The sequence below is a fragment of the Trichoplax adhaerens genome, genomic scaffold (genome assembly GCF_000150275.1).
Source record: "Trichoplax adhaerens TRIADscaffold_5 genomic scaffold, whole genome shotgun sequence".
Classification (NCBI taxonomy): Eukaryota; Metazoa; Placozoa; class Uniplacotomia; order Trichoplacea; family Trichoplacidae; genus Trichoplax; species Trichoplax adhaerens.
The window spans coordinates 6,429,737-6,457,728 of NW_002060947.1; the positions used below are offsets into that span (position 1 = coordinate 6,429,737).

The window sequence follows — 27,992 nt, forward strand, 5'->3', positions numbered from 1 at the left end:
AGTAGATGATATAATCTACAAATGCATAATTACCATCCGTAGTACGTACGTTTTTACTTTAATACAAAGCTGAATTCTTGGTAACAGAGTTATCAAGTACTAAGCCAATTAGATACGAATGCATCTAGCTATTGTAAACTACCAAGTCTGGAAAATATTGATTTTAATGAAATTACCGTAAATCCACTGTAATAATTTCATATACTAGAAGAGTAGACATCAATCATGCCTTACTGGGGTATACATATGATGCGATATTGTCAATACGAATAGGATTATAATTACATAGTAGTCAGAAATCATTTCGGTCAGCAACTTTAACTACAAAGCAAATGCGTATCGTAGGTATGAAATACTATAGGTGCAGAAATGAAATAGTAATTTCATATCAAAGAGCCGATACGAAAGTGATTGTTTCTACGCGGATAATAAAAAGTAACTGATCCCTAGATAACAATTATCATACCATAGATAAGCATGAGCTAATACTTTTTATACACCAGTATTATTTGTTTACTAAAGTTACCATAGTATAGAGATGAAGCGAATATGAAGCTTTCTATAAAACAGGTCAATTTACATGCTCTACTACAGTGCAAATTATTCTTTACTGTAACAAAAAAAGAATAAAATTATTGGCGTATTTTAAAGATTAACTAGGTGTACTAGACTTTTTCAATTTATATCATTGAAAGTCCAACACTGAATAATTTTCTTTGGCATAATGTTTATCTATCCTTGACGCAGCTTGGCTAGCCTCTGACTTAATTCATCCTATATAAATGAAGGCTGATTAGATACCAAAAGTGCTGGTATTTTTTTTGAATCTTTACCAAATGATTCATGCGAAGTGTATAACAAACATCACCTGCTCAGCATTAGCAACAGAAGCGGTTCCAAGGGATGCTGTTTGGCCATTGGGCAATTCCATATTAAGTTCCAACCTGATATCATGTATTGGTATTAATCATACGTTTCACAGTTATAGTAACTAAATGATGAATAGTTTGTTGTTGTTGTGGTATACGCACCCGTGTTCATCAGCAACTTGGTTCATTAAAGAATCCACTTGGCCCTGTGATTATTATTGAATATAGTCCATTACTTTAATCAATGAATAATTAGCCTTGACAATAAAATATGACATTGTAACGCCAGTGGATCGTAATATCGATACAGTCTTTACGTACCTGCGGTACAGTTAATGTTGTGGAATTGGACATGGCATTATCCATGCAATTCGTTTGAACATCTAAGTCTTCAAATTGTCTTTCGAATCTGTCAAGTAAATTTGTAACCTGTAAACAGAATAGAGAATTTTAATGCTATTGAAGTTAAAGAATGAATCACAGATTTTGGTGCTATCGATAATTGCACATGGTGACGGAGTAGGCGTAATATGTATAAAGTTGATCTATCGTGGTTACTAATGTCTGTGATAGTTGAAGGATTTTAACATCGATATCGTATGTAGATATGACAATAGAATAATTTTGTGCTTAATATCAAGAGATCATTGATATAAAGTAGAATGTGTTATTTCATATTGTAGTACTGACGTTACCTTTTCTAAATTCATCGATCTCATAGCACTATCCATAGACTTTACTACCCCTGCCATAGATCCAGTCACCTATATTTTTTCAGTCATACAAAAAATGAATATGATTTATCTTAACATAATCAAATTTTTCAGTAACACACAAAATCAATCAGCTTTATGACAAACCTGTTTCATAGTTACAGCAGTTTGCACTCTTTGCGCAACAGCGTCTACTCTCGAGCTTAAGCGTAAGAAATTTAACGCCTGCAATCCATCGTAATATTAGGCAAAAAGTAGGTACAACGCATCGGTTGAGTCCATAGTAATATTAGACAAAGTGTAAGTTCAACGCTAGCTATCGTAGTACACTCCTCTATCACTGAAGGATTCCTGTATACTAGTGATTGAATCATGAGGTGCAGTTCTGTCGAGTGACTAACCTGATTTTTTTGTCTGATAGCATTTTCGGCATGAATTCTAGCGCCTTCTACATTACCTTTCTGTATAGCCTGTACGCAGATAGTAAAAATACATGAGCATTAGTTGATGTCAATCCGCTACGAGCAAGTGTCGGTAAATTCGTTGTACAATTGTATAAATATGAGGAGTGTTAGTCCAAGTTCAAGTGACTATACAGGTTGTCATCGTTTGCCATTCCTTATTAAGACGAAAACTTGCTTTACTCTAATACATCATTTTAAAGTTAAATTTTTGACCTTTTTTAATTTCAATTTTTCGGCCTTTTCATCTTTGACACATTTTTGAGAATGTCTGTTGAGATCCTTAGCAGCAAACTATTTATCAATAGAAAGATAGAATATTATTGAGTATCGCTATCGATGTCGAAATGTAGCCATCACTACTGTAGCCTGATTCAAACTATTTTATCCCAGGTAGAATGTTCTTGCTATCGATTGAGGTTTACTATTCACTACAAATACAAATGGTCCCAACATAGACACTATTATTATTGTTAGGGCAGGCGAAAAGGGCTTCTGTTGAAGTTATCGATATTCTGTCTATCGTGATGTTTCTATTGTAAGTTAAAAGACAACATGGATGGCAAAGATGGTCGAAAACATCACGTCCATTGGGGACAGGAATTGGTGTTTTGGCCCTCGTTATGGGAATGATGATGTCATCCTCGTCTAATCTGTTTTGATCCTATCCTCAGACTTACCTTCAAGTTAAATAAATGTTCTGCGAGCAATCAGGAATTTGGAATTAAGGAAAGATAGACATCATTGACATTATCCTATTCAATTGAAGTGAATTTATGCCTAAACGAGCACTAATAGAACATTTGATCTTGACTTTATTGATCCAACTACTATAGCACTGGCATGATTTCATCGTCTCCATAACAAAAACTCGATTTCTATTTTGAATTAGTTTCAATCAAGACATAAAGCTAAAGGATACTTTCCATCTTTTTTTCCAACGATTCTACAGCTCAATAATATCGACTAAAAGGCAGGAAAACTGGATAAGCGTTTGGTGATTTCGTTAACTTGATAATTGCCTCAATATTCAATGGAATCCCTTTGGAAGCTAGGAAATGGATCACAAATTAGCTTGGAGAATGGCCTTGGCTTTCCTCTACACTCGTCTCGATGTTATCATACTAGCGTACACTATGACTACGGTGACTAGTATCAGCGGTCTGGTTCTACAAGCCAAGATGGACGCCAGGGACTACGGTACAGTACTGAAATGGATGATCGTCTAGCAACTGGGATATTTTCATTGTGATCCTATAGCTTTGTATGGCTTCAGTAGACATGATAGCGCACTATCCCTCTCAAGCTAAACACGGACGGTAATGACCAGTTACGGTTGGTTCCTAGCGCTATGACGTCAACAAGTTATTTTTAGATGGATGGAAGATCCCCACCCGACCTGCTACAGTACTCATCCTGTACAAAAATACTGTACACTGTAGAGCAACGACTAATCCACGACAGTAAAACTTCTCCCGTCAAAGTGGTAATGAACCAATTTTCCCCTATTGTAGGCTAAAAATACTGACAAGTTTTATGTCAAAAATGTGTCCACTGTTGTTTTGCTTGGCAATATTGTGAGCAAAAGACTTTTCATTGCAGCGTACCGTGCAGGACACCTATTTTTCACATTGCCTCACTACTAGGTATAGTAGTCTGTGATTACAGTACAAACTGCAAGAGAAGGATGACAACGCTTTGTATCGATTGTACAGTACTTATTCTATGCTACAAGTAATTTCTAGTCGTCCGCGGTACTGTACTGGATAGGCAGTGTGGAAAATAGGTGTCCACTACGTCGTCAAAAGTCTATCGCTGGCCGATTTGCCAACCACACCCAAGTCTCCGACACGTTTGCTATAGAAAGGCTGTATTGGTATACCGTACAGTGTACAGTACACTATAGTGTCGTGGAAAATTTTGTAGATACGGCTATGGTCGTCCCTGGCTGCACTGTACACTGTAGTCTCCGGCATTTTGTAATTTTATTTTACTACCTATTGGTGAAACTGCTCTTTAATAGGTAGTAACTGTACTGTCCGTACTTTGAAAAGGGATTTCTTTCCTGCGCCAGAAGAAGAAAGCAGGCCCACACTACAACAGTACTGTACAGTACACTGTGCACTATACACTGTACCCAACACTACAACAGTACTGTATCCCTATCAAACCTTAACCGTTCTACAGTGTAGGCATGTACTGTAGTACTGTAGACAAACCTTGGCATTCGGGTCTGCCAACCAAGTTGGAGAACTCAAAATGGCCCGGTAAAAGAAGACCCGTAAAACAAAACCGAGTCTTCTTTAGTAGCTCAAAATGGCCCGGTAAAGGAAGACCAGTAAAACAAAACCGAGTCTTCTTTAGTAATTCAAAGTCAAAGATACGGTTCTTATCCGGTAGTTTTCTAGGAGCAGCGAGCAGAAGTAAATTGAAACTGGGAATGAGCAATTTGCCGTAGTTCGGTGGGGTAATAATGAATGGAAAAGTCCCCGGTACGGAACTAGTCTGGACGTCTGCACTTGATATTGACAAAATTTTATAGACATTCTGCTTCCAAAAGTGACTAGAATCGGATAATAATAATGAAGAGAATTACATCTGTACTTGATATTGACCAAAATTTTGTAGAGATTCTGCTTCCAAAAGTGACTAGAATCGGATAATAATAATGAAGAGAATTAAGTTTAAAGAGTTGATTACTGTACAGTATATAGTGGAATCATATCAGCAGAGTAAAGTATAATAACGTACTAGGTAAGAAATAATATTATACTGTATAATGGTCAATCAGTAAATTCCCCTAAAAGAAAAATAACGAGAAAACGATGGTTAGATTTTTCTTCGATCGCCAGTCCATAAACATTGCTCACTTGGTCAGAATAATTCATAAAGCACAGAGTTATTAAGTGCGCAATAAAGTACACAAAGCAAGCCCAGAAATTCTTAAGTTTATAATAACCAAAGACACAGGTATTGCAAAGTATTTGCATTCTAGTGGCGGGAACACGTTACATGCGTCCCTTTCAGAACAGTACTGTATTCTAAAATTGATTCAAAAAATGAAGAGGATAAGGCAATCAACGATTGTAAAATAGGAACTTCTTCAACATCATGTCAATGTTGTAAAATAAACCACCATGATGCTTCAATATTGAACCATTTACCTAACCTTACAGCAGTACCTGCTGTTTTATCTCTCTTTCCTAAGGCTGTTTCATTCATTAAGTATAAATCAATTTATTTTCACTAAACGTTATAGATTTTATCTTATAAATTCTTCCACTAACATTTCTCTCCGATGTCTATTTACCAATCGATTTTTATTCATCATTTTTCTCCTTAGTATTTCGGTAACAATCTACTATTTCCACATTATATGAATGATTATCGTTGCACTCGAAATGCTGTAGATACGTACGTCATTGGTCATTCATTTTAATAGGATATTATAGAAAAAATCTTTTTCACGTTTTAGTATTTTCAATTTATTTGCAAGCGGCATTCTTAGCCAATGAATACTAGATGATCGATAAATCATACACCATTCTCTTCTAGCAGTTCCATTAACTTCTGAGGGGGAATTTTAGGACAAACGTTTAACTTTTTTTTCAGTTTACACTGCACATACAAAACTTATTCTTAATTCTAATTCTGACTGTGGTGTATCTTCCAATAAGGAAGAGTACCAACCAGGTTCTACTTCTGTCGAAAATACTATCCATCGGAAAAAATCAGAAAAAAAATAAGTCTAAACACATGTACTTTAATATGCACACAGTCTATAGTGAGTAGAGATGGCTAGCAGAAAAGATGTCACCAGCAAGGAAAGTGTGACATCTTTTTTGTATGAACTTCTGAGGGAGAATTTTGGGGCAAATGTTTATTTTTTATTTTTTCAGTGTATATACAATGTACATGCAAAATTGATTCTTTATCCTGATTCTGACTGTGGTGTATCTTCCAATAAGGAAGAGTGCAAAAACCAAGTTCTACTTCTGGAAAAAAATACGTCAACATACGTCTACTTTAATATGCACACAGTCTATAGTGAGCACAAGTGGCTAGCAGAAAAGATGTCACCAGCAGGGAAAGTGTGACATCTTTTTTGCTAGCTATCCGCTGTCGATTTTTTTCCTACACCGCCGTCGACAGTGTATCCTAATTCATTTGTAACCATAGGCGTAACTCCACCGGTCACAGCAATACCATGCCAACTGTATTGTACAGTATGGCCATGAAGGTAAATCGCTAGCAGAATAGATGTCACCGGCAGAGCATGTCTACTGTACAGCGTACTCATACATCAGCATTCAACAGAGCATGCACATTGCAGATCCAATGGTGGCTGAGCCAAGGAATCAACTGCTCCTGGCTAGGAAAGGAAGGTAAAATAGACCTAGAGTTATCCCAAAATCCGCAGTTATCTTGGTAGAAAATAGCATGCTAGCTCGCAATCAAGATTCTTTTCCTCAGATAGCAACTCTACTCTCTGGTTGTTAATTACAGCTAGCATTGTACAAGAAGAGAAGTATCCTTGCTGCACCATCTCATCCTCTAATCGGTCATTTAAAAATACTGCAAAATGGACGAGACTACCTCCGTTTCAAAGGTATCATTGATTAAAATTACAACTTGCTATAGCATTTACTCCGCTAAACTTCATGAGTAGAGTATCGTACTTGTACCTTGCCTCGGACAATTCACGTGATATCTCTTGCCAAGTCCTCATGTTGTAGACTTGAGCCATTTCCGATGCTTTCACGCCGAATATTACTAGTAGCTCTACGACCTAACGATACTCGATGTCAACAGAAAATCGAAGGAAAGCATATCAAATAACGTATCATCAATAACGATTTGAGTAGAGTCAACCGAGAGCAATGGTCGTGCCTCAGTTGTTCTACGCTGCAAGAGTTTCCTTACTGCATAACCAATATTTTAGCCGATGATGTATAAGCTGAAAAGGCTACATATATCCATGTAATCTCTTCAATTTGAAAGCTATCGTTGGTCAGTATACTGCAGTTACTCCTCAGTCTCGTTTGCAAGTCACAATCCATTTTTATCGTGCAACTGTATCGACGTAGATGAAGCCTTTCTAAGTTGATGGAGATGCAGCTGCAGATCAAGTCAGGGTGGTGTGTAGGAGAACTGCAGTGACGGTTAATTTCATCCTACTCGTATTCGAGCCCTGTTGAATATTATATTGTCCTCTCACATATTTGTAGTATATATGCATATATACATCTAGAAGTAGGAGAATAGAGGTTACAGATGAATACTTGTGTCAGCTAGCTTTAGCTTTAGTAATAGCTTGTCCATCGCATCACTAGTATATATTACTGTACTCGTATACTTGTAACAAAGTAGAGTGAATCTGCCAATAAATACCTGCTGTAATCAGCTTTAGGGAAGGTTTATTTTGTATCATGCCTGCGATAGATTCGTATTTTTGCTCCATAGATTAAGTGAATAGTAAAGTGGGATAAATACTGCAAATAAATATCAGTGATTACTAATTTTATCATATCAATATAATGTAGTAGTAGAATGGAATACAGGTTACAAATCAATGCAACTACTTGCAAGCTTCAATGATAGCTTTATCAGCGCAATAGTACATGGATTTGTCATATCACTCTTATAATGTCTAACAATTATAAAATTGTCAATCACTAACTTTAAATATTTTTGCAAATACAGTATGAATGAGTAGGATTATTGAACTTAATTTTGCTGTAATATGTGCTGCTCATACCGATACCATTCATTCATGATCTCGAACTGCAACGACTTCTGACTTCTATCAAATACTGTCAATGCAACTCTAATTGTAACTAGTAACAGGATAATCGTTATCATCTGCTTATTTATTATAGGGATGCTTTGCATTTAACGCAATCCCGAGCAAGAAAAGTAAACACGCACCGTTAGGTAATACTCTCCCTGGGTATTTATTGTGAATTTACCAGTAGTTCGGAATTTAATTCCACCTTAGCTAGGTAAACGCATAGTATATGAATATACCCTTTTAATTCTGTATTAGATCATACTTTATGGCCTATGCTACGTGGAGAAAATGAAAAAACAAGATCTGCAAGACGTCAATACTATACAGAATGTTTAAACCGGATTCATTCTGAAGCACAGGTATCAATCCATGCAACTTCGAACAAGGAGCTTTCATCATATTTTTCTCTTGTGTTTGTACCGTTCTTACTACAGAAAGTAGATACCAATAAATAGCCTGGCATGCAGTGTACAGTTTTATGAGCTGTACAGTCAATAACCAATACTGAAATATATGACCAAACCCAATAACTTTGAGTGATGTTACTTAATTAGTGGATAGAATGACCAACCAAGCATCATATTTACATTCTTTCAACCCGATTGACTTACCTTAGGTCTACTACTGTTATGTTGACTACTGAAATGCATAAACTAATGTTGTAGCCTTAGCAGCAATAAATACATTTTACCTGTAGTTAGGACTACTTTTTAAAGTAATGATCGACACTATTAACTTTAATATATTCTTACTAATAATAATTAGACAGAATTGTCAACTATGAATGCCCACATCTTTTCCGAGCTGATTGCTTACCTTAATTCCGCCACTACCAATTTGGCAAATGATAACACCGATGTTTCTATTTGGGCCAAACTCATTCCTACAGCTGTTATTGTCGCAGGTAGAAAATGTGCCAAAAGTAGAGAAAATATGAATTATATATAATACTTTTCAATCTAGTAGCTTTCAAAATCGTTATCACACTTTTATACAAAGGTGTCAACATGCCTGATAATGCTATCCTATTTGATCATTTGGCTACCCAAATTCAACAAACTGTAACGCCTATGTTTGCTCGCTTAAATTCAAGAGATTGTATAAGTTAGTGTCAGTTTACCAATAAGGTGTTTAACAATCAAAAAGTATTGCTTTAAAATTTAGGAAATGAAGAGTATGACTACATATTGGTATATCATAATTCTCATTGAAGAGTGGCTCTAACATTTATTATTCGCTATAGCTGTAGAAAAACTAGTCAAGAGCTTTATGGGGCAAATGAAAGAGAACATGGTAAGCACCCAATATTGCCAATATAAAAACACTATTAGCATTAGATGATACGGTAATATTCGCCAATCTGATAGAATGATCAGGTATCCGGAACGGAAGTGGAAATAACCAATACAACAAGTTATAGCATGTTTGAATTACCGGATTGGTACGATAGCGTAATAGAAGTACGTATGTCACAGGCAAAGTGATTATTTTGCATTACCAAGATGATGACATGTATACTGCGTGAGTAAAATGATAACTAACTACACGTACATGATCCTTTCCTTATGGCACTTTATTGTAGGCTTTGCATAGGAAAAAACAGAAAAGGTAGATTGTCAATACTGGTGCTTTTATAGCGTACATGTTGAATCTTCTGCGTATATGATAGGATAAAGTTCTATTCTATGCTTTCATTTATAAATTATCATGATTGGAGTAGTTCCAGAAGCGTTAAGAAAGGCAGGAAACGAAAGAGCCAGCAAAGTTTGTTCTAACTTAATTAGAATACTTGATATGACTATGTTTACCCTTCTATCGCTATAGCATTTCCGAAATTTATGTCAAATTTTTAAATATGGTATTTTTATTTTATTACGTAACGCTATCCTCATTAGCTGAAATTGAAAAACCTGCCATAATTATTATATTTGAAGACTTTGAATCGTTCTCGCCTGCGGTCGTTTTGGATTTTGTTAAAATTTCCAGGTAAAGCTCATTTATTATCGTATACTCTATTTATTTCGAATATACTAAATTGAAATTAGTTGATAATCAACTGTAATTTTAGCTATTTTAAGTTACAAATTTCCATTATTATCGAATGCAGTTAATAATTTTTTCTTTTCAAACAGTTATTATACATGTAAACTTCCTTTGGCCTTTGTATTTGGTATTGCAACAACGGTATCTGCTGTGCATAAATCTCTGACTTATTCTGGAACATCGCTTGTTGAAATTAAATTATTCAAGTCCTATCCAACAAAAGTTTACTTGGAGAATGTGTTATCAAAGGTTATATGACATACCGTATTAATCTTTTTCAATAGGATAAACTTACTGATAGGAATCACAAATAATCATATATGATTAAAACATTTATTTGGATTTATAGGTTCTATTAACGCCTAATCATCGCTTTAAACTTGGATTTAGACCATTAAGTCTACTAGTCGACAACTTTTTCTGCCATGATTTCTCGGTTTCTGGTTTCATGAGTGGATTAAAGGTAACTCAATTACTACATACTACGTCTACCGTTAATTGTTTGATGACTAATAAACAGTTGCCCTTTTATAGTAATCGTAGCCTAATTTTTATGTAAACTTTCAGTACGCCATGATGGACCATTACTATTCGAACGAATTAAGTATACTATCTATGCCAAGTCAGCCAAACCAAGCCATTGTTATAACTCTTAAACAGCAGATTAAAGCATTATCTCATGAACAGCTGGAATTAGTTAGAATGTTGCCATCATTTCGAAAGTATTGATTGTAGATGCGGCATTATCTTTATCATGTCATGTTAGCTAATGCTATTCTGGTAACCTTGCTTAATTTTGAAGGTATGTTGACGGATTACCACCTAAGGAACAGAAAAAACTCATACTGGAAGATAAACTGTTAAAGGTTATATGAATTTCAATTACCCCGGAGTGATCGAATCGTAAGATGTTGTTACTATCGAACTAGGACAAAATTATGGAGCTTTTAATCGGCCTTGAACAATATCATCAGTTATTTTTCCCGATGCTTCAATGTTTGGATAATGTCACGCGTATTCTGCCCAAGAATCCTTTGGGGAAACTGGTAAGTGGACAGTTTTCAGGCTAACTTGACCTGTTGTAAAAATATTAGCTATGTTTTCCTCAAATTTCATGAAATTTTGTATTATGATATTCCTTAAAGACAATCGAAGTTTATCTGCGTTGCATACAATCCAACATTACTGAAGAACAGGATTTTAAGGATTCCATGAAATTGTTAGGGTAAGTTTATCTCTTAATTTATTTTACAGCTGTTATAAAATTGTTACTTAAAACTTTGAATCTCTATTCTTGTATTTGCTAAATAGCATTTTCAGCCTAATGACAATATTATGTAATTATGATTGGCTGTTAGATCTACATGTAGTGAAGAGCTAATATCATTTCTCACATCATGTATCCAGGCCATCGAAGAATACGCTGTTAATAGGTATAGGTAACTGTAGTAAAATGAGCACGCTGTTGAAATTAACTTCATTGAGTTGTTTTTGAAGAAATAACAATCAGTTAAGCGAAATCCTGAATACACTAACAAATCTGCTAACCAAACTTCGTACACTAGCCGGTATGACATACGGTTGTAGTCAAAAGCTTTAATTATTATTTTATGATTAACTTCGTTTGATCAGTATAGTAAGAATAATTTTGCTCTATTTGAATATGACAAATACGAATTTTTATTAGACGGATCAGCAGGAGATGAAGAATTCGCGGATAATGACGATGATAACGAAACTGATCAAAATCAGAAAATAGATCGTTTCAAGTTGCAAGAAGTAAATGACTATTTTAGCTTATCATCATCTTTGTTCTGTCAACCTTATGCCACATATAGCCAAGTTAATAACGTCATTATTTATGTATCTAACCGTAATATATATTTTAGCGTCTTAGGCAGCTATCAAAACGTAAGAAAAGACCAACACGCTTTGAGAATTGCCGTAGCGAAATTGTAGAAAAACTAACAGAACTATTTAAGTGAGTAAATCGTAAAATGCAACTTCTTACTTGTTAATTACTCATGAGATTATAACTGTGAGCTATGTATATAATCTGCATGTCAATAAGTACAACTTTAAGCTATGGGCTCTTAGGAAATATGCAAAGTGTCCATCTGAAGTGCCATTATACGAAGTTTGTTACTATGAATCAGTATCGGTGCTGAAGCAGGTTTATGGAATTAATTGATCATGTCGATCCGTGTGTATGTATTTATCTTGCTTTCTTTATTTTTGGGGTAATATTATAGCATGTGACTGCATCGCCGCGTATGTCAATCCAGAAAGCATTAACAGATTTTTCGTCTTACCTTAAGGTAATATTAAAATTATCGTTTCGACTGAATTTATAGCTATTCCCACGAAAAAAATTACAGTTATGATAACTGCTGATGAATTAAATTACTGCATAGAATTATTTCTTATCGTATTTTTGTTGTATTGCTAACTTTCAAAATAGAATGAGACAAAAGATTACGAGCAAACTCCCGATATCTGTGTTGCGTATCAGACATTAGAAGACAAGAAAAAACTTGTTAATTTAGAGGATTGGATGCAGGTAGAGTGCGCTATAGAGATTTCGTTTTGCATATTACTGCATCACTCTCAAGTCAGTGATAAGCATATATAGCTATTTTAATTCATCATATCTATGTAGTACTGCACTTTGTTTTTATTTTTAATGTCCTACTACAAATAACAAGTACTGCTTAATTCTTGATTGTTGTAGGAATTTATTCATGAAGCAAAATTTGTTGATAGTAAGACATTGTGCAATGGTAATACAAAACTGAATCGTAAAGATAAGCGTACAAACAAACAACAATATCAAGAGCAAAACCAAGAATACGAACAAGAGTTACAGTATGCTATATTAATTATCCTTAAATGAAAAAGATTTCATATATTTGTCGTCAATTTTGTGTGGGTATATTCCAAATATACTACCAGGATCAAGACCGCTGCAGTAAAGATGCGTGTTCTTTTTTAACACATTTTAAAATTATTTACTGCCACTGCAGGATGAGATTCATGAGAGCCGTATCGGAGCTTCAATTTTTAGGATTTATTAAGTATTCTAAAAGGAAGAGTAACTATATATCTCGATTGACTTGGATTGGCTAGCTATTCGGTTATAGTTGGTAATTTTACAATAATTTTTTTATCTTTAAAGCCATTAATTCTCTACACAGAGAGTTATAACTATTAACTATCTACTGGTAAATGTAATGTTATATTCTATATTATGATTGTAGACAATGGTAATGGCCAAATAGATTTACCTAGTTTAAATAGCATTACTCAATGTCCGACACCGTTTCCAAAACGATGATTGCACTATGGATTGTGCTATGAATGGAATATGCCCATATAATTCATTGTGCTGTACTATTTTATATGCTTGTAATTTTGAACTAAATCGCTGACGACTAATACGTTTAATCGCGAATTTTTTCCAGCAATAATTTCTTAAAGAAATTTCAATCTGAGCATTTTCCTATCTACTGCTACTATACAATTGCAGATTGTGACTGATGTTGATCTACAGATTCATGATTAGCTTCAATCTTAGTGCATACAAAGTTGCCCGTCTACAACATAGTTATTAATGCCTTTGTTTCATTCACTTTACGTCAAGATATTATTTTTTCAATTTAAATTAAATTAATAACTGCAATTTCTATCGTAAAAGGCGTCTCAAAATGCCATTGCTACCATGAAAAATTTAGGAAATAGACAATAAGTTTGCGAAAATACATGTACAGAGCTATTTTGTAGGTCTAAATTAACGCAACAACATTACACTTGGACCTATAGCTGGTGATATTATGCTCTCATATATCTTGCTTGACTAGGCACTGTCCATTAGTGCTAACAGATCATCACCTTTTTCTGTAGCTGAATGGAAATGTTGAAGTAGAAAATGTTGTTAGTATATATTTATAACTATAGCATACAGCTATTGCTATAGTGCTATAGTAAGTAGCTGATTTTATTATGTGATTGATACCTGTAGCTGAATTATTGCTGGTTATAGTGAAATCATCCATAATTCTCGACAATTCGTCACTTGCTTTTTTCTACATATCCATTATGTAATTATGAAACCAATAGTTTAAGACATAATTGCCACTTATTAGACAATTAAATTTATGATCGCCTTGATCAATTGTAAGTTTTGCTAGGAATTGATATTTACAAAATGATGACTGTAGAATACGCTACCTTGCTCGCGTCGATATTAATTACACGATCAGGTCGGTATATTGTCTTTTCTGCAGCACTGAGTTAAAAAAAGTTCGAATATTGTTGATTTCTGTTTTGATATTTATGTACTCTGATTTGTACTTACATTTCTTCTTCTTTGTCAGTACTGAATAAATTGAGCCTAAACGCTGAAACTGTAGAATAGAACGGATGGGTAGTGCTTTCATTAGCGTTATACACAGTAAGAAATCGACTGTTACACTACAGCGGTAGTAGAATGATTTCGACTGTAATTAAAAATAAATGATATGATTTATTGTAAATATACCATCTTTTGCTTTCTTTTCATCTTTGCCGACTAAATGAGCAAGGAGATTTAATTCTTCTTTGGCTAATGGGTTAGGTGCATTTCCAGATGCCCCATCCTATCATAATTAAATTTATATAATTAATTTGCAATATAAATTCTTGGATCATAATTTCTAATCGTGACGGAAGAATCGATGAATTGTAGACGCAAGTCTTTGTTTATGGGCATGATTGAATCTTGAGTATTGTAAAAATATCGCGCGAGAGTTTATTTTTAATAAGAGGGAAGAAACCATGCAACGGAACAATACAATTTCAATTTAAAAATACCTCACTAAAGCATTTCCTTAATGTCGGAATATTTGTGGGTTCAAGCTATTAGTATCCCATTAAATTAATTTCTATAGCTGCGTCTACTAGCACTTTAGTAAATTAGATAGGACTAGCCCTCCCTGCCTAAGATGCCACCGTCATATTTTCATGCATAAATCATAAATTATCCTAATTTATAGTGGGATTTTAGTATTTAGAACGAAAGATACTTTTGAATATTATTACGGTAATACAGTACTTAAATAACTTCAGTTAATTTACATCCAATCGTATTAAATATCATATTTAGAGTTATTATTCATCTATCTGTCCAGCTAGCCGTACCTGTGATTGCGACTGGGATACGCTACTCGTTTCGACGTTTCTATCCACATTATACCTATAGATTAAAGGAAAGAGGAGATTAGTAAAGATACAGCCACTCAATTAGCCCTTAATTGAATAAAGTTGATTTTATTCTTTCAATCTACTATAAAATGGATTAATAACAATTAAATGAGGCAAAAGTCCTTACATATTGGTGCCTAATAAGGTAATTCTTTCACCACTTTTCTCAAATGATCCAGGTTTTAACACAGTTCTATATTTTGTATTGGTCTTAAACTCGATAGTTCTAACTACTTCATTACTGGCAAAAAACCTTAGGAAGGATAATATATCTTTTAATATATCATATATAGTAACGAACAGAATAATTAATCGTCGATTTTATATCTACCGAATAACTCCTGGCATTTCCGTTCCATAAGGGATAGGACTATCCACGGGCAGAGAAAATCGACCATTGGAATTTTGAACTTTATCTTTTAAAAATATCGATACCTACGTAGAATGATATAGATAAAATAAAACTGATTTGCGCTATTTCTTCATTTTATATCTTTTTTAACATAACAGAAATGAGATAATAGTGGCTAGGCAATCAATTCTTGATTTCTGCTTTTTAAGCCATTCTATTTTAATCAAAGCCAAAGTAGGAGAACATTCTCTACTGTCAGCATTGCTATGATATGCTACAAAGCTTTTCCATACCGTAATTATTTGCTTACAATTTAACTTTGATTCCATTTACTCTCATTTACTTCTTACCCTGATGTGCATATCTTGAAAGAATGAAAGTAGAGCTTGCCTAATTAACTGAAATTGACCGGTCGACAAACTTGCGAAATGCTAACGAAGAAAAATAGATTTGAAACGATTATTTTCCTAGCATTTCGAGGCTAATTTTAGCAAATAGTGGAGAAGCATAGCGTCATCGATTCTCTACCATAAAATTTTATGAATTATACCCATAGTTTAAATGATGAGCTCCTTTAAGCTTTTATATCCTTACCTCGTGTAATAAATGATAAACATGGTCAATCAATAAGATAATCTTAGTAGAACCAGATACAAAATCTTTTATTGCATCCACATGATTGAGTGTAACCAATAAAACATCGCTTGGCCTTAGGCAAAGTGAAACCTACCCAAAGTAAAGTACCAAAAGATGGTTTATGAGTAATTTATTTGTATCATATAAAGTTTACTAAAGAGCTTATGAGGATAACAGCTGCTTTCAATTATATATATATTTATATTAGTACTGATTATAAAATCATCTATCGCTTGCTTCCATATACTTATTTGAAAAAAATTTTTATAATAATGATTAGTAGTATAGCATAAACAAATGGAATCCCACATATGCTCGAGTATCTGGCAGCGATAATAAATTTTAGGTATGGGCGAACTTAAATTTGATTTAATCTAAATTCTATTCCTCTTAAAATTAGACAATTCAAGTTTAAGATAAAACGACTAACATAAACTACAAGATATTCAATCTAGGAATGTTCAAGTTGAGTAGCATCTATAAGAATCGTAATTCCTCGTGGACTAGCAAGATTCACGTATTGAATCCGTTATTATTCAACCTGTAGTTATAATTTATGGAATACCAAAAAGCGAATGCATTTATTTTCTTACCTGGTACTTGAATGCCATTGTCATCAAATCGTAAAGCTAAAGAAATTAAATGAATCCATTTTAATATATCGACAAAATCAAATAACCGAAAGACAGACTCTTAAAAGCTACAGCATAAATTGTCATTTTTGTCATGGATACCCTGGCTGAAGTGATCCGTATCATAAATTTAAAATAAAGTCCACGACAGTAATTTCACTGCTAATTCAGTCTTGAATATAAAGTAGAGAAGGTAGTATCCTCGACTATGTCATTGAAAAGGGTACTTTCAATCATTATACTTTCGTATGCTGCCACTTGATTGACTCGATTTTTATTATGAGGAATGTTTCTTGACTTATTATTTAAGATCACAGTGTGATTAATATCGTTTTGTCTAATGACGTAAACAGCAAAGAAAGGCTTTAATATTACGAGCAGGTTGAATTAAAATTGGAACTGACTGCTAATGGAAAAGGTGGAAGCGGTACATTTAGTTTCACTATCACTATTATAATTCCAAATTTTGGGTATTTACGGAAATATTAGTCATTAAAATAAATTTACGGCTACGAAATAGTTTGACATTATGAGTAGTTATGAATAAAACTGCCATCGGTTACTACTATTGGTAGTTAGGAAATCATCAGTATCAATGCGTTAAATGAAAAATAACACCGGGAAAGGAATAATGTCAGTGATTATAAACGGTATTATCTATCCATAATATAGAAAGGATAGGCTTGATTTGAGGTGGTCTTTTTTCTATTCATATATATATTTAAAAGCAGACAATTAATACCTGTAATACAAAAATTTATTATTTTTACCATCTGATAAAAAACTATCCTATATCAGGCTGAAAATAGCAGGAAATGACATTCTTATTTACAAGCTACGGATGAGGTTATTGGTTGGTAACACTAAAGTCTCTAATGGTCTCTAGGTAACACTAGTTGGACTAATTTCACTGATTCGATTAAATCATCAGATACTTTTATGGATTTTCACATTTGTGAAATGCACCGTAGTCTAAGAGATTTAATGTACTTATTGTGTATTAAAATGTTATAAAGAAAGTCTAATAAATCGCTGAAATAATAGAGAAAGTATAACGTTATCAAGACTATGAATACGGTTATCCTAGAATGCCATAAATATCTACTGAGTAGCTAAAATAGTAGAGAAAGTATAACATTATCGATAGCTATACACAATGTTATCTAGAAAAAATGTAGTCAATAACGTCTAACGAATAGCTGAAATAATAGAGAAACTATAATATTATCGATAGAGATAAATAATGTTATCTAGAAAGAATGTAGATAGCATTCGTTTCAGATGTAATCGATTTAATCAGTTATATCTACCGTCTCAATTACATACAATAGAGAATAAAATTTAGGATATGAATGCTCGTATGTGGAAATTATATGTCAATTTTATCCACTTAAGAAGTCTAGCGTTATAGTTGGATGGAGTATAGACAATACGGGTAGAATCTTAAGTTGTTATTGGTGTTAACTGATTTCATGAATATTCAAGGATAATACGACCCGGATGAGCTCATGTGCAGTAGCTTTTTCTTTTAGTTTATATCATTAGTGATCTCAATCATCAATGATAGCTATTATTTCCGTCATTTCCAATTACTAAAACGGATATCTAAAACGGATATCTCCCTTTTAGTTGATTATGATTAGCTCATGACGGAATGAGAAGATTCATCATTATCATCTATCGATTGTATTCTGACTTTCTCTACTGGTCTAGACTTGTTACGATATGAAACTAATCGATCAAAATTAGGAAAGAGAAATAACTTACCATAAATATTATGTTCTTAGAATAAATAATACCTTTCCAGTAAAGTATAACAAAAACTGTAATCAATTAAAGTTTAAGAGATGAAAAAAACAACTGTCGACTATAACTATATAGCTATAGATTGGAATAGACTCTTTAATGATTAATTCATCAACCGAATTTATTCCGGGAGCTAAATGCATTGATGAACGTGTCATTCTGATGCCAGATTTTATTTTTAATCAAAGAAAATCGAATAATTTAAAGATGGAAATATTTCCCTTATTATTGATAAACTAATAAGGATGATTCGTTTGCCAACAGGAACTTCTTCAGTACTCTATATAATTTTAATAAACAAGTACATTTCCAACCAGATTTCTTGAATGAAGGAAGATCAACTAGTTTTTGAGATGGAATGATTTTCCTTAGAGTTGATCAATCAATACGAATGATCTATCGATCATCAGCAAAAAGTTACTCAGCGCATTAATCGTGCAACAAACTTGCACTTTCTGACTAGATTTATTTTCGATCAACGAAATTTGACTAATTTGCAAATGGAAATTTTTTCTTGTAGTTCATAAACTAATAGAAATAATTCGTTTGCCAGCATAAAATTTATCAGGATGCTAAATATTTTAATAGTCTTGTACTTTTTTAGCAAGATTTCATTCCTAATTAAGGAAGATCAAATGGTTTGCAGACGGGATTATTTTTCTTGCTCTTGATCAATTAATAAGAGTGATTTGCTGATTAATAGGAATTTCTTCAGAACACCAAACGTTTTAATCAATTTGCACTTCTCTAATAAGATTTCATTTATGATAAAAGAAGATCAACTAGCTTTAAGATGGAATTATTTCCCTTGTTGTTGATCAATCAAAAGAAATGATTTATTGATCAACAAGAAGTTATTTAATACATTAACCTTATAAGAAACTTGCACATTTGTTACAAGATTTCATTTCCGATTGAAGATGATAAACTAATTTTGAAATAAAATTATTATTCCCGTTGTTGATTAATTAATAGGAATGATCCATCGATGGACAAGAAGTTTTTCAGTACATTAATTGCGTAATAAAATTGTACATTTCTTAACAAGATTTCATTTCCGATCAAGGAAGATCAACTAATTTTAAGATAAAGCCATTTTTTGTAGTTACTGGTTAATCAATGGAATAGAATTAAAATTATATTAAGTCAGTCTTGTTGATGTTAAAGCAAGGTTTTACCTTTTCATGACTGCTAACATAGTCTATCAATTTGTCAATAATATCAGTTGAAAGGAAATTAATTTATTCTTGGTGCCATTGTAAAAATGATTATATAACGCCTTGTTGAACTTATACATAGGAAAAAGAGCTATTATAGCAAGAATTAAACTGATATTTTAAAGCAGTTATGGTAATCTTATCTTTACTATTGTTGGTAGTCCTTATGAATTATATTATAAAACAGTCATCATAAGTTCTAAATAGTTTCTTTATATCTTGTTTATCTTTCTAAAAAAATTTTTAATTTTTGGTATTATCCTATTAAATTGTCAATGCTAGCCCAATATCATGAGGGAAGAGGAGAATGAAAATTTCAATTAAGACGATCTTGATCTCATATCTTGTCCAACGACATCTTTAATACTGTATACAGTAATTGCAATCTACTTTATCTATATCCGATATAGAAATGGCATAATTATTTAATGGTTTTAAAATTCCGTCTAACCCTTACTCTTGAAAAATGTTATAGCATCATCATCATTGAATGAATGAGTTCAGAATGAGAATTTACACAAATCTCGCAAGACTTGAAAAAATTCAACTTAAAATGTTAGTAGGATAGAACTCAATCATCGTATTATGCTATTCAGGATAAATGATCGATGCTTGTCGATTTGATGAATACATTAATTTTAAAAACTATTAAATAATCTTTCACCATTAAACCGATTTGTAGCTTAGTAGCCAAATAAGCAATGCTTGGAGTAAGTGAAATTAGGAAGCTCTAAACGATTCTAGCGTTTCAAAGCTGTTGAAAAACTCCTTCCATTTAACTGACTTCAAAAATAAATCGGCAAGCAAATAAAATATTTAGATGTATAACCTAATATAGTAGTCATGATATTCTTTCTGTATGGTCGAGTAATTTCCTCTAGAGCTAATAGAAAACGATTTGATCGCTTTATCGATAGCAACTGGTTAATTAATACCTATAATAAAAGCGATGAGATTTTATGTGTTTGCTTTACGTGGGTTGAATTGGCTGAAGCAAATGGCATATTTATAGATAAAAATGGAAGAAATTTCAATTTATTTACCAATATTGATTGTGATTCCTACTTAATCTGTTGTTAAACCAAATAGAATGATGATTCTAATCGAGTTTAGGCTGACAACTTTTTTATAAGGATGACAACGCTTAGTCAAGTTTGCTGAGTTAGTTATTTCATAAAGTAAGCCAGTCCGACTTGTTTTTTTATAAAATAACTATCAACTTGATTATATATAAAGTAGCTAAGAACGTTTGTGAAATAATCTTTGAAAAGTTATTCCATAAATTAAACATTAACTTCTTAGTAACTTCATAACATTGGCACGGTTTTTTTATAAAATGATTGGTTAGCAGTTTGTAAAATTAGTAATGTTTTGATGACTTTATAACGTAGTTTGCTACTTTGTATAATTATGCCACTCGACCTAGCAAGCACCCTACAGGGAAAATTAAAAGTATTATTTTATGAAGACAAGATAGGAGCGACGACATCCTTCATCATCTTCTATAGAGATTGATTTCGATTGTGTCATTTCTTGATTTACTGGTACTGTATTTCTAATTGTTGCTAACATAATTAGTATCTCATCTAAGAACTTAGGATAGATTATGCGTGTACACTGTATACTTCATCAATAGAGCATGGAAGATATAAAAATTCTATGGCTAAGCTGGTATTATGAATGTTCTCTCGCCATTGCTCATGTTGCTTGCACTATTACTTGATGTATCGAGAGGCTATTTTCTATTTATTGCTAGTTGACACTGTCTCTACGAATTGAAGATATGGTATACAGTATGCTAGTTTAAATAAAAATAAGAGATCAGTTCGATTGTTACTGTGGCGCCGTTCGTTTAACCTTCATAGTTAGTGTTGGCTCTGTAAGTTGAGATATTTTATGTGGTAGTTTAAATCAGAATCAGAGTTAAATTCTGTTGCAATATTGGCGTTGTTGATAGCCTTTCATAATAACTCATAATGATTGCTCCTTTTCTTAATCTAATGTTAAATATATTTTCTAGCCCTTAATTGTTGGTGCTGCAGTACTGTATCCATGAGCTTAGGAACAATTTTATAACAAGTTAAAATGGGAAAATAAGAGATAAATATTAATGATCGGCTACTATTATTTCCTAATATTAATGGTCATGGATAGCCTATGTCTTGTACTTCCTAATGTACAACCGAGGGAAGATAGAAAATTCTTTTCCGATCAGTATTATATTTACTGCATGAGATAGAATTTAATAAGATCGTTAGAATATTCTATCGAAATGGTAAACGTGACGATGACAACAACAATGGCGAAATAATTGAGGCTAATGTCCTTTCTTTCCTACGTTTAGTATAACGTTTTTGAACGCCAATCCATGAGAAATTTTATTGTTTTATGGGTAGAATCGCTTAGTAACAAATAAGCCAAGAAATAACGATGGATAAATCAACTTTTACGTCATAAATTAAAAAGAAAATGCTCTCACGTAGGCTACCTCATTATAATAGCTCGTACGTAAAGGTTAAATATGGGTTCAAAATATGGGTGCGGCTGGTCCAATTTTTAATTTCAAAATGAATTTGTCTAATTTTATATTAAATAAATGCAATACTATAATATCACTCCTGCTTTATCAACTATTTCTAATATGAAATTGTTGATAAATCCGGAGAAAACATCATATATTTTTCTATGGAATCTTTATTTTACTTCAATGAAACATTTCAGCTTTACAATTCACCGCAATGCATGATTCCAGTATCCTTGGTCTATTGATGGCAATGGGACACTAATTGCCTGACTAAGATATCTACTATGTCCATCGCTCTAAGACAACTGACAGTTGCTAAAGATTAATTGAATTGGTCAATTTATATTTCATTGATGTAAAATGCTCATGCTATCTTCTAAAAGATTTCACCATTAATTTAACGACTACACAAACTCTGAAAAGTACCGCAGGTTTTTAGTTTTTTGCTTATTAACAGTAGCTTATGGAAAAAAAACTTTCTACATAATTGAAATATGCTGCTCAGAAATGAAGTAAGAAATGTTTAACGAATATTATATGCTTATTATAAATTTAAAAATGGAGTGACGTTAGGTAGTATGCATTCTAAAATATAAATCTTGCAGTAAATTAGGATAGGATTGGTCTAATGCATTCGTGTAATATTAATGCTCATTTTTCATTTTGTGAAGGAACGAAATAGGTTTCGGAGAGGTATTTCATCGATTTTTTGAGATATTTACAATAGAAAATGATTGCAATCAATCACTTTCGTCGATAAACTAGGCCAATTAGCTCTCTAATTAGCTAATTCATAAAGGTAGTAATAACATAATACTGAGAATTTTATAGTAAAACTAATCTACTAACGCTTATCCTAAATTAGGATCGATTTTTATGATGTTGCCTCAAGAACTATGTAAGAGAAGAACCCCGATAAACAGCAAAGAAATATCAAAGTCGCTATTATGTTGCTATGACAAAACTATCATATCTAGCTTATAACGAAACAATTTTAAGTGGATAAGTTATCTTCGCAATGTCAAACTAATCAAATGGAGAATTCAAGCCATTTAATCTAATTGATTTACTCCAACTTACCTTATCCATACTTGCGGCGTTTAATCGCATAATCGAAGCGTGAGCTAGACGATCAAAGACTGTTCTCATTGCTTTCTTGGAATACATTTCTTGAGGTTTAAATAATTCCTCCATAAAACGCTTATTAAACATGGTACCAACAATATCGTGCATTACTATGGCCATCATGAAATAAGAATTAAAAACAGAAACATATTTAGCGGATGAGCTCTCTTGCATCAAAATGGTAATACACCAATTTTAATTCCCTACTTCAAACAGTAAAATGCAATTAACATGGCTAGCATGAAAGGCTAAAAAAATATAAACCTATTAGAACCCTGTAGGAGTAATTAAATATGCTATTAGCTCGTTAAATAGATATATGGGGATGTTAAGACATTGATATTATTTTCATGGATGTCGTCAATCAAAAATGAGGATCCTTCGTTCTTTGTTAATGTATTTCTTAGAATATATTTTGATGTATTACAAGGTGAAGAAATTAAACAATCCGCTTATTCCTAAATATACTCAGAGTCGATTTTACTACTAACGAAACCATCTTTGTTATATAAGAAAATAAAGTCTTTAATCATTCTAATTCAGACGATGTAACGACGGAAAATAAACTTTCCACGTATTATCCTTATGCTGAGTAATTCATATAGTAGTAGTGATAATATCGAGCCTGCTATAGTTTTAACCTAGTATTCGTTTAATCGAAATTAGGAGATCTACTGAGAATAGAATTCGTCATCAAATACGATTTATCCATGCACAAAGAATAAAAATCATATCTTATGGTTGAATTTAGACAAAGTATTGATGATGGAATTCAATTTTCAATTTACTCTTAAACCGGATGATTTGCACGCCGCTACGGCAATTACAATGTGCATGATATAAGTATATTAATCCCTTCATCATTCAGTTGAACTTAGGAACTGCACCAATGAAGAGCAAACATTAAATCAGAACGCTTCATGCATTATGAATGAAATTCTAGCGTATAGTTGAATTAGATGATATATCGATGAAGGAATTCAATTTCAACCTACTTTTAAACGAGATAATTTATCCACCACTATAAAAATTATAATGTACGTTGTATAAGTATATCAATTTATCCATCATTAAATTAAATTTAGGAAGTACATATATGAAGGTTAAACATTAAATCGGAATTTCTCATGTGTTAAGAATAAAAATCGTAGCGTATTGTTGAATTAGATGATGCATCAATGAAGGAATCAAATTGTTAGTCTGCTCTTAATTAAATTATTAAACAAGATATTCTATCCGACAGAAGAGAAATCATAATATACATGGTATATGTATATTATTTCATTCATCGTTTATTTGAATTTGAGAGCTATACAGATGAAGAATTAAACGTTAAACTTCCGGTGTATTACAAATAAAAGTCATGGCATGTAGTTGAATTAGACGATGTATCGATGAAGGAAATTTTCAGCCTACTCTCAATCAAGGTCATCTATCCGCTACTGGGGAAATTATAATATGCATGGTATACGTATATGAGCTCATTCATCATCTATTTGAATTTGAGATTTATAAAATGGAGAATGAAACGTTTAATCGGAATTCTCTATACACTAAGAGTAAAATTAATATCTTGTATTTAAATTAAGATCATATAAGAAAGAAGAAATTAAATTTTCAATCTAATTTTATAGATAATCTATCCAGTTCGAAGTGTATTGTAAATATTATGCATATATACCAGCTTATTCATCGACTAGCTAAAATCAGACTATAAACTCATAAGAATACGGGTTAGGAATCAATCCTTAAACAAACTTAACCTAGGTGTCAATGAAGAAATGATAATAAACCTCTGCATTTGTCGTCCAGCTGGGTTGGTACGGTACTGATCAAAATATTACCCTTTAATCTGTGCTTCAATAAGATAATCCTCCTATAACGAAAATTATATCGTGTTCGCTATATATATCAGTATTAAGTATTAAATAGACGAAAAGTTGCAAAATATTTTGAACTGATATCGATCTCAAGCCTTGAACGACGTTGCTACATTACCGACTAAGACAATTAGAAAATATAAGCTGCAGTAGTCATAGGGGTAAACTATTTCGACCCATTTTATTCTTGGGAATTAAAAATGGCAACTCAAGAAGTGCGCAATTTCTATATCCATTACCAATAGAGTACAGGAAGAATTGGATCGTTGATAAGATCTAATCCAACATAAATAATTCAGGAGGAGATTTTGCAAACATTGACGGCAAGTGGCCATGGAACACGACACGAAAAGTCAATCATTATTCAATCCATGTTTTTTTCTTATTCTAAAAGTATTATGTAAATCTACTGTACCTAAATTAAGGTATTACAACAGTCGATATTTTTATATAATGTCTCTCCCTTTCGCTCCCACCCCTTGGAGATAAATTACAATTTGACGTAATTTATTGGTAGAAGGCACCAAAAGTAATAATTATTCTTGCTTTAATATTACAACTTTATGCAATGGCATAAACAGGTTCATGCTAATAGCAGAAAAAATCATCCTTTGATCAATCAGTCTAGAATAGTTATTAATCGATTTAAAAGGTTACGGATCCATTCCTATTTACAGTAATACGAGTATATATATATATATACATTTTCCATGTAAGGCATAATCTCTTTGATTCTATATATATAACTTGGACTGTGTCCAAAGATCAACTTTATTAGGGTAATTGAGTTGAATAACGAAAGAAATTATCCCTGGATAAATCATTTTCGATTAGTTATTGATTGGCATAGATAACCACAGGTATATTGCTATTTCTTACAACATCTTCTGTACTGCAATAAGATCGATAGTCATGTAGAACGGGAATCCAGTGGACATCAATTACTTTCCTGTATAACATGAAAGTTGCCAATAGAAATTTACGTCTAACACTTTGCTTCCTTAATTAATAAAATCGTGTTGTTTTTATTGGACGCTTTTAATTAGGATTCAATGATGGATAGAAAGGTCTCAGGTAAAATAAAGAACAATTACTAAAACATTTTTTGAAAAATGAAACGATTCATGAATCGATTGGCCATGAAAGATTTGTCATCATGGACTATCCTGGAATAAGATCCAATCCTATCAAGGATCGCGCCATGAAAGAGGTTTCAAACTTTTGTAAATTATTTTCTATCCTGTACGATGTATTGCTGATCAATCAACAACTCTAGTTAATTTTAAAAGACAGCTCATCAATTAAGGTCAATAAGAGTCAGCCCCATGAATCCAGCAGGAATCAAAATAAAGAACATTCTATAATTAGTAGGTGTATACTATGATTTAAAGTAACTAACTATTTTTAAAATAAAGTGAGAATGGAGCTAGTATTTGCGTTTACGTTGAAGGAATTGCATTGAATGACAAAAACTATTAGCGCTTGACTGATTAACAAAATGTAACGAATTTTATTTTAATCACTTGGAGTGGCTCAATTGATAAGTATGAAACTTGAATGAAAAGAAGAACATATACCTGAATTGCATTTATCCATAGCCCTTACATTACCCTAACATACGCCAACTACTGTAAAATCTTTTCTGCGTATCATAAATTCTACCGTGTTTTTATTATACTTTTACTGCTTATTGCCAATAGACACAATAAATTGGTCTTGAATTAAAGAAAACACTGTATGAGCCTTTTCGGGGTGGACGGATGTTCACGACCTGCCAACGAGCAGTTGCTAAACTGTTAAACTAGCCATCATGGGCGTTTTATTAGCGCCTTAATCAAGATTAATGTGGTCAGAAATAGTAAAATAGCCGATCAATGTCTGCAAGCATAGACTCATAGTTGAATGTATGCGAAAATTTTACTTTTTAAAAAGTATATTGAATGGAATAAAGGATTCATACCGTACTTATCGCTCAGTATCAATTGATATACAAATAAAGTAGAAATCGTAGTATAATTTGAAATAGTAAAATCAATGAATCGTTTTCGAGAGTTTATTTCTGCAGTAGCACGCTAACGAATTATTCAATTTCCAAGTCGAAATAGATTCTATAGTTACATATGCTATTTCTGAGATTGTCTAAATGTGGGATCTGCTCAAGTTCTGATTTTATACATAGTTGGAAAGTTTAACGAGTTTTTCTGCAAATTCAGCATAGAATATTCATAAAATAATAAAAAATTAAGAAAAGAATTTGCAAATAAATGAAATTTCAGTCATTATACATCAGCTAGATGATGACAGAGTGTCGTCGTTTAAAATCGTAACTGTGAAAGAAATAATATCGATAAATGATAAAGGATGTGCTAACGGTGACAGCAGTTAAAATAGGAAATATTCACTCTCTCGTATAGCATCTTCTACCGGTAATTGTAGATTATAGTTCAATTCTTTTCTACATTACCTTTCCTTGCTTTCTCTTGTGGTATCGATTGCGCACGTAAGCGTTGATCTAGAATGTACACCATTTCACCGCCAAGGTTGATAAACAGTAGAGGTAAAGTTTTGAGAGACATGGTGATAAAAAACAGGATAATAACGGTCTACAATCAGTAGATCGATAGGGCCTAATTGCAGGAAATATGAAAACGTGAATATAAAGTTAGTCTTTAAATGAGGATACAGTGAATGCTGTAATATAGCAG

At 32.7% G+C, this 27,992-nt stretch overlaps 3 protein-coding genes across 3 annotated transcripts; 1 reads left to right on the top strand and 2 right to left on the bottom strand.

The window, feature by feature from the left end:
• Positions 1-732: 732 nt before the first annotated feature.
• TRIADDRAFT_25769 (expressed hypothetical protein) lies at positions 733-2,750 on the bottom strand (the record flags this gene model as incomplete). The annotated part of the gene is made up of 9 exons (XM_002112996.1): positions 733-774; positions 869-944; positions 1,032-1,075; positions 1,191-1,298; positions 1,565-1,633; positions 1,730-1,807; positions 1,984-2,052; positions 2,260-2,337; positions 2,724-2,750. Coding segments are annotated over 9 exons (591 nt in total), but the record flags the coding sequence as incomplete, so codon positions are not given.
• Positions 2,751-8,841: 6,091 nt separating this feature from the next.
• TRIADDRAFT_56765 (uncharacterized protein) lies at positions 8,842-13,003 on the top strand (the record flags this gene model as incomplete). Its single annotated transcript, XM_002112555.1, has 19 exons — positions 8,842-8,938; positions 9,078-9,127; positions 9,202-9,294; positions 9,417-9,442; positions 9,659-9,820; positions 9,967-10,126; positions 10,227-10,340; positions 10,445-10,599; positions 10,680-10,743; positions 10,807-10,923; positions 11,023-11,102; positions 11,236-11,310; positions 11,515-11,656; positions 11,767-11,858; positions 11,975-12,050; positions 12,130-12,195; positions 12,339-12,437; positions 12,609-12,742; positions 12,901-13,003. The coding sequence occupies 19 exons, from the start codon at positions 8,842-8,844 to the stop codon at positions 13,001-13,003; spliced, it is 1,905 nt and encodes a 634-aa protein (XP_002112591.1).
• Positions 13,004-13,730: 727 nt separating this feature from the next.
• Positions 13,731-27,863, bottom strand: TRIADDRAFT_50333 (uncharacterized protein; the record flags this gene model as incomplete). The annotated part of the gene is made up of 13 exons (XM_002112997.1): positions 13,731-13,777; positions 13,890-13,959; positions 14,105-14,162; positions 14,232-14,280; positions 14,415-14,511; positions 15,053-15,107; positions 15,243-15,368; positions 15,447-15,550; positions 15,818-15,898; positions 16,062-16,193; positions 16,697-16,732; positions 23,363-23,517; positions 27,752-27,863. The coding sequence occupies 13 exons, from the start codon at positions 27,861-27,863 to the stop codon at positions 13,731-13,733; spliced, it is 1,122 nt and encodes a 373-aa protein (XP_002113033.1).
• Between the last annotated feature and the right edge of the window lie 129 nt (positions 27,864-27,992).